Below are 7772 nucleotides of genomic sequence, written 5' to 3'. Positions count from 1 at the left end.
GATATGTAGGATTAAAATAAGACAAGCTTAAGAATATTTGCAATGTTTAATAAGGTGTTGCTTGGCCTTTTATTGTAATTCTAGAAACAAATGAAGAGAATGCAAAGATCCCTGATACAATAAACCAGGGCATCGTTAGTATATATTAAAAGTTGCATAAGTCCACAATATGCACACAAATGGACTGCTTTGTTTTCACAACATACATAAAACAACTGGTGATGTTCAGCAGTTTAGATCGTTATCTATCAGAGTTTCTTCAGATCGTTAGGTTATGGTTGCATCGGAGGAAAGTGGTCATCAAAAAAAGAATGATGGAGCAATGGAGACAGTGGTCAGGTGTATTGTATGAATGTGTGAAGCAAATAAAAAGAAGTTCTACAATATCAAAATAGTTCAAACCAATATTTATACTAACCTGGGAACTGAGATCTGGGCATAATGGTTTCCATCCCAACGCACCCTCAGGCCAAAGGATGTTTGAAGCGTGATGAACTGACCAGCAAGACTAATAGACATGAGAGGAGAGGGGGAGTGGGGCAGAGCCACCCGTACTCCGTTCACCTGATTCAGTGATGAAGAAAAAGATGTTAAGAATATAAGAATATAAAGATGTTAAACAGACTGTGTAAACGTCTAATTGGTGGACAGGTCAGGGAGTATAAAAGTACAAAGAGTGTGCAATGTGCAGTATATCAGGCAAAAACAGACTTTGTATAGTTTTAACAAGCAAGAAAGACATTGCTTTATGCCTATCACACTGTGTTATCTTTGGCATAGATTCAACTGACAAAATGGGAAAAATCTGTTTTGTTTTTTTTACATGTTGTTAGCAACAAAGTAACTAAAGATATAATTTGAGTTCTTTGCTAAAATGTCAGTTATGTGTAGACATAAGACATCCATGGTGATGATACAAATACTGTGTGGGATGTCTGCTGGCACACATTTTACTTAAAGATGGGAAATATAAGAGATAGTAATTCATTCACATACTGACCAGTGTTCTACTGCTCTTCATCAGGGTCACAGTAATTCCATCCACTGTCACATATAGCTTCCTCAGGTATGACACTCCTGCAACTCCTCTCTCTTCATTCTTTGCCTCCACAGAGAACCAAGGGCCTGCACAGGGAAGACCACGACAATCAGGAATATTGTGTGTTTATATTAAAGGTGAATATTGGCATTAACATACAAACCACCACTGACATTCAGTGTCTTCTCTTTGCAGCTAACGTGAATGAAAACAACATCTGTCATGCTTTGCGATGAAAATAATAAATGAGTAAATTTAGCTCATTTAAACTTTCATTTGTGCGTGTGGTGTGGCAAGACTAGAACAGGTGCAATGAAACCCAAACATCTTAATGAATAAATGTCTCAAAATAGTGTGTACCTGTGCTGTTCCTACAGCTTCTTGCCAGTGTGTAAGTACAGGTTCCCATGAAGCTGTAGTACTTCTTGTCAAAGGTGTTGTAGTGTGGATCCCCAGAAACTACACAATCCTGAAAACCTGAGAGAGGGAAAAACATCAGGAACATCAGACTGAAACACAGATGATAAAAAAGATGCAAAGAATATGTCATTTCCTGACTAGACAAAAATTTTCTGCAATTCTGTGATTTTGTATTATAAAGAATCGCATGTAACAAGTGTTGTTATAGACAAACTGTACAGAAGAGAGCAAAAGAAACATAACAGCAACACACACATAAATATTTCACTGTTATTGAAAGTAAAAGACGCCTGTGGGTTGTGCTTCTCTATCTTCCATTGCTCAGTCTAATTATGTATATTAGAGCAGGGATAGAAAATGCTCGTTTGAGAACTTTGACAAAGTCTACAGCATCACATCAAACACAGTTGCAAAACTTTTCAGGTTGGCAGTCCAACCCATGAGATCTGGAAACCTACTTAGAATATAATGGCTACAGCTTTGCTGTGTTTTTTTTAGGCGTGAACATTACAAACATACTCGTAGGATAGCAGCCCAGCTCTCCATCCTGAAGTTTACATTCATGCATTGGGGGGCATTCAGAGGCTTCACAGGTAATTCCAGCTGCACCACACCAACATTTTCGCTTGCAGTCTTCCTCAAAAAACTCCTCTCCAGGCTGACAAACAGACAACAAAATTGACAATTAAGCATAGCAGGCACAGATGATTCTTTGTAGATCATTTTATGCATGTATGTATGAAAATGTTGTTTTAGAGAGGACATAAAGAGACTGCAAGTGACCTGACTTGAAATACAAAGGACCAAATGATTCACTGCCGGCCTATCAGACCCACTTCACCATACCTCATAATACTGGCCGTTCGTGTGGTTGCAGCCACACATGTTCTCCTTAACGCACTTGCCAGCACTCAGGACATAGCTGGGATCACACACACAGGACTCAGAGCAGGGACCAGAGCAGGAGGGGGGTTTTCCAAAGCATGTTTCCTGACAAGGATCTGCACAAGGTTCGTAGTGGCTGTTTGGGGGACAGCTCAGTGCTAAGCAGACCACAAGAGGTTGAAGTTAGTGATAGGAAACAAAAGTATGTGCTGGTTAAAATATAAAATGACAGCTTTTCACAAGAAAAGAGATACGTCTTTGGCACTTCCAGCTGTGTTGTCTTCTGTGTAACTAGATTGTTTGAGTTTGGTGGTAACCCAGTCTCCTGCAGCCTCTTGGTATATGTTGTCTGCCCAACTAGGTATGCTAAAGCAGCACTCCCTCGGTTAACTTTAGTGAGTAGGAAGCCCGTATGAAGTACTCTTCCACAAGTCAAAACTGACATAAACTTCTTTGTGTTATTTTCTCCCAACTACTCAGCCAAGCTGATTTTTACCTAATGATATACCTAAAGATATTTTACTACTAAATTAAATCATTTGTCCTTCCAATACTCACGGCAGAAGGTTTCATTCCTCCATGGTCCAAGGTTGACCCCACGATCTTGGCATTCATTGACATAGGCTTCAATGGCTTCACACAAAATGGGCTTGGCACCATCCAGCTCACACAAGTCAAAGACACAGTCCCTGAAGTAATTCTGAGAACAAACAATCACTTTGTTACAATGCTTTATATTGTGTGACCATCTAAAACCATATATTCAAATTATTCCACTATTACTAATATCACATTTTCACCCTGAATGCACACACACATAGACAAATACAACAAGCTCAGAATAAGGACTGGTTCCACATTTGTTTATTATATGTGCACTATCCTCTACATGAACATACATTGGGGTTGACTTTGGGATGGCATACAGCAAAAGGTCCATTTTTGTCCAGCAGAATGCCACAATATCCAGAGCTTTCATACAGTTCCTGTTCTTCTTCATTGCACCCAGGGATCGTAGTGTTGGGTTTCTTATTACATCTGTCAAGACAGACCATCATCTTAAGAACATTTGTCTTTTGCCAATGGTAAATGTTTCTTTACACTTGCATCTCTGCAATACTCACTCTGGATTGATGTTCCAACTGTGTCCAAAGTCATTGGCATTTTCAGCTAAGCTTCCATCTGGTTTGCGGAAGTCATCTTTAGTATCTCCATCATAGTTGCCACACAGGCCACACAGCTTGTTCTGATAGCTGCAGATTGCAGAAAATGATTGTGTTAGAGTCTTATGCAAGAAAGACTAACAAGTAAGCCAGAACTACAACGTGTTTTAATTGCAGCCAAGTTTCTTTTCAGCAGTAGACTAAACCCCACACATTAGTAAGACTAAAAGATCAGACATGTACATTTGATGCGTTTGATAGCATCAGCATAGAATTAACTAGTCAGGAAATTAGAAGTTTTGTGTGATTTTATCTTGAAATTTTGAGGGAGCTGTTTGTGTTGCCCCTGCTACATTGTTTAAATAAAATATCCTAGCTGTGTCATTAATCTCTGCCTTTATCACCTTACTACTCCTTACAGATAAAGGATTCATGTTCAGTATATGAATATGTGTTATAGTTTTAGTTGTATCAGTATGGATGTAGATTTCTGGACTGGTGAACTTGTGATTAAAACACCACTTTATAAGGAAACCATGAATTTGGTCTTCACTCACTCTTCGATTACTTTAATGTCCATGAAGGAGTTTCCATCATAGCGAACCGTCACACCAAAGTTCATGGAGACAGTATAGTGTTTTCCTGACTTGAACACAGAAATACCAGGGGACGGAGACAGTGGCAGATTGACATTGGTCCCATTAACCTGTATGGGAAAATAGGCAGAGTACATCAAATCTGGTCAATTATTAGCCAACATTTTCATTTTTGAATTACTCATGTCACAACATTACTATCTGTAACTGAAAAGAAACGTTCCTTTATCATGCCAATGATGTCTGAACAACTCAGCTCTTGCCCGACATGTCAAATGCAGCTGCCGGCATGACAAGCGAGAGTGGATCGAAGCCAAAGGCATGGATGCCCGAGAAAACAGTAGACCAGAACGATACCCGAATATTAAATCGCATTGTACCAGATCTAACAGGGGCTCGCAGTGGCCGCTTGGTCCCAATCCGAGACAAAATGGACGAGTCCTCCTCACTGAAGCTGAGCAAGACCAATGTTGAGCCAAACAGTTCTGCGATACTTTAAACCAGCCCGAGCCACTCCACTTGTTCGAGGCCAAAGAACTTGCACCCTCCATGGATCTTCTTCCTGTCGATATCGGAAAAATCATCAACGCCGAAGTCAAGACAGCGATGTTGGCCTGGACGAGTTCCTCCCCACAATGCTGAAGGATGACGAAGCCCAGTTGGATGCCGCCCTTAGAAGTCCCCAAAATGCCTGCTGGTCAACATCGTGTGTACCCTATGAATGGGTAATTTCAATGACTTCAAGAAAGCTTTTGACAACGTCCACCGGCCGACTCTATGGGCTATCCCACGTCAATATGGAGTCCCCCAGCAGTTTGTAGACGCCTTTTGTGGTCTCTGCCCCAACTCCCGGTTCTGCGTCCAGACAGATGATTGGATGGCGCCCTTAGAAGACCCCTAAACGCCTGCTGGACAACATCGCGTGTACCCTATGAATGGGCAAAAGGTGTTATCACCAAACTTCCCGAAAGGCGATTTGGGTGACTGTAACAACTGCCGGGGCATCACGCTCCTGTCGGTACCCGGGAAAGTGCTTTGCCTCATTCTTTTGAATTGGCTACTGGGCCCCTACTGGGCTCGACTACGGAAGACCTCCAAGAATGGACTGCAGCTTTGCAGAGGCAGGTGAGGAAGTCGGATTACGAATCAGCGCCAAGAAAACCAAGGTACTCAGAGTTGGCTACACAACTGCCCATGTTCCCGTCATAATCAACCAATAACGTGCTGATAAGTTGGAAAATTTCACATATCTGGGCAGCATCATCTCGAATGACGGGATCTCTGATCAAGATGTCAACTCCGGAGTAGGGAAGGCTGCCGGTGTCCTCCGACGTCTCCAATTCAATTCATTTAAATTCAATGTTTTTTATATAGTCCCAAATCACAAAAACAGTCACCTCAAGGTGCTTTATATTGTAAGATAGACCCTACAATAATACATACAGAGAAAAAAAACAACAATCATATGACCCCATTGACCAAGCACTTTGGTGACAGAGGCGTCTTTTAACAGGAAGAAGCCTTTGGCAGAACCAGCGAAAGCAAGGCCGACCAAATATCACATGACGTCGAATGTTTATGGATGATCTGAAAACAGTCGACATCGCCTGGGACGAAGCTGAAACATTCGCCCCTGACCGACATCGATGGAGATTGTTAGCTGCCTGATGCGTTGCTCGGCGTAGGAGGAACTAAGTGCTAAGTGTAAGTGCAAGTTTCTTTCCATGGTCAATTGCAGTGGTTTTCAGAAGTGTTCCTGAGCATGTGCAGTGGTTTGTACCACAGAATGATGTTTGTTTGTAATGCAGTAGTGCCTAAAAACTGAAAGCGTGATTGGTTTTCACATGCAAAACATCCTGTTTCTTCTTCTCATGTCTTACCTGCACAGTGCCACCTTTGAGAATGGAGATCTTTATCATCTGTGCGTATACATGTACGGCATTCACATAGGAGATGGTTGGCCTGTTATACCGGTTTTCATTGTCAGTATGGACCTCAAAGTAGGGCACAGTTGTGTCATTGCATGGACTAGACATCAGATAGCTGCAGTTGCCCATGAAGTCATATTTGCGTTTGTCAAAGCTGGTGTAGTGTGGATCGCCAGATGCAATGCATGTGGATGTACCTAAAGGAATAATATATGAGAAAATTGTAATTTCCACACTGTCAACTATCAAGTTATACCGACTGACTGTAAAGCACAACACAAGGTGCTCCTTGTGCAGATGTAATTTATTACACTGCATTAAATCAAGTCAACAACAATAAAGTCAACAAACATTATTACCTTTAGGATAACAGCCTGCAACACCATTAACCTCTCGACACTCTTCAGTGGGGTCACAGGAGTTATCAACACATTCCAAAGTGTAGTTCCCTACACAGCGACACAGCTTTGTGCAGCCATCTCCAAATACTATCTCACCAGGCTGGATAAAATGAAAACAATCAGTACTGAGAAAGTATACTGTATGTCTTTAAATGTACACTGTACACAGTACTAACTAGGACATCTGACCTCATAATAGTTATTGTTGTCATCTAAACAACCACACTTGTCCAGCGGCACGCAGTGCCGACCTTTGAAGACAAAGCCTGGTTTGCAGAAACACCCAGTGATGCAGGAGCCAGAACAGTTGGTAGAGGGTTCCATACATGTAGGAATGCAAGCTGGACCACACTCTATATACTCTGCGTTAGGAGGACACAGGTCTGGATAGAAAGAAAAAGGATTACTGGAAAATGTGCAGATACTCTTTCAGGAACTAAAAAGGTAGGAAGTTATTATGCAGTCTTAACAAACTCAGTCCAAAAAAACAACATCAGTTGAGACAGAGGAGGTTTGGAGCGCCTGTTGCTAAAATGACTGCATTTATTTACTGCATTTCTAGGACCAGTCGGATAAAGCACTTGACACTGTAATCCACATCCATGCATTCATGCAGCTATTTCTATGTGAAGCTGTGTGATTAACATACCCAGAGGGTGGCATTCATATTCTCCATCTTGTAGTTGGCAGCTCTCAGTAGTTGGGTTACAGCTGGTGTTATGACACTGTAGCAGACCTCCACCGTGACACATACACTTTTGTTCACAACCCTCCAAGTACCAGTCATCGCCCACCTGACAAATGTACACAGAATGCAAAAAACAATCAAAATTTTGTCATGTAATTCTCTCTTATATGTCTGTGAAGGTTCTCAGTCATCCAGGTCATCGTAGTCAAAGGAGCTTGCAAAGAAAAGCGTCTGGACTTCTTTAAGTCTTTAAGTCTTCAAGCAACTTAAAGAAGTCCAGACGCCTTTCTTTGCAGACTCCTTTTACATTCTCTCTTATACATCACACGAATATAAAGATCTAAATGATAAATATACATTTGGATGCAAACCAGGGATTCTGTATGCCACTAACTAATTAGGCCAACCTTTACTCATTTATTTATTGATTTTGGGCTTGCTAATTGTGGTGGCACCAGTATGTAAATGCTATGACATAAATACAAATTCTATAACACCAGTGTCTTTTAAATTCAGGTATAATACAGTATAATAAATATAATCTGTGCTTGATAAGTTGAAAGTAAAAATCTTTGTTGTAAAACCAATATTTATGTGCCAACAGTTCTCTGCAGTCTATGCACCCTTAATTTAGTTGAGTTTTAATTTCTTT

General features: G+C 41.0%; 1 protein-coding gene across 1 annotated transcript in view; it reads right to left on the bottom strand.

The window, feature by feature from the left end:
- Positions 1-7772, bottom strand: part of zanl (zonadhesin, like) — a 64278-nt gene that overhangs the window by 354 nt on the left and 56152 nt on the right. Inside the window, exons 77-87 of the mRNA XM_085436631.1 lie at positions 7082-7226; positions 5984-6228; positions 4065-4213; positions 3469-3597; positions 3244-3382; positions 2903-3044; positions 2306-2502; positions 1979-2117; positions 1400-1516; positions 1001-1125; positions 419-564 (exon numbers count right to left, since the gene is read on the bottom strand). Coding sequence (XP_085292757.1) covers positions 419-564; positions 1001-1125; positions 1400-1516; positions 1979-2117; positions 2306-2502; positions 2903-3044; positions 3244-3382; positions 3469-3597; positions 4065-4213; positions 5984-6228; positions 7082-7226 — 1673 coding nt within the window. The remainder of the gene's footprint in view (positions 1-418; positions 565-1000; positions 1126-1399; positions 1517-1978; positions 2118-2305; positions 2503-2902; positions 3045-3243; positions 3383-3468; positions 3598-4064; positions 4214-5983; positions 6229-7081; positions 7227-7772) is intronic.

Source organism: Copadichromis virginalis, linkage group LG3 (assembly GCF_057382275.1).
Source record: "Copadichromis virginalis isolate Kocher_CV1m ecotype Utaka linkage group LG3, C_Virginalis_male_GT1.1, whole genome shotgun sequence".
Taxonomy (NCBI): Eukaryota; Metazoa; Chordata; class Actinopteri; order Cichliformes; family Cichlidae; genus Copadichromis; species Copadichromis virginalis.
This window is presented reverse-complemented; position numbering and strand designations above follow the sequence as displayed.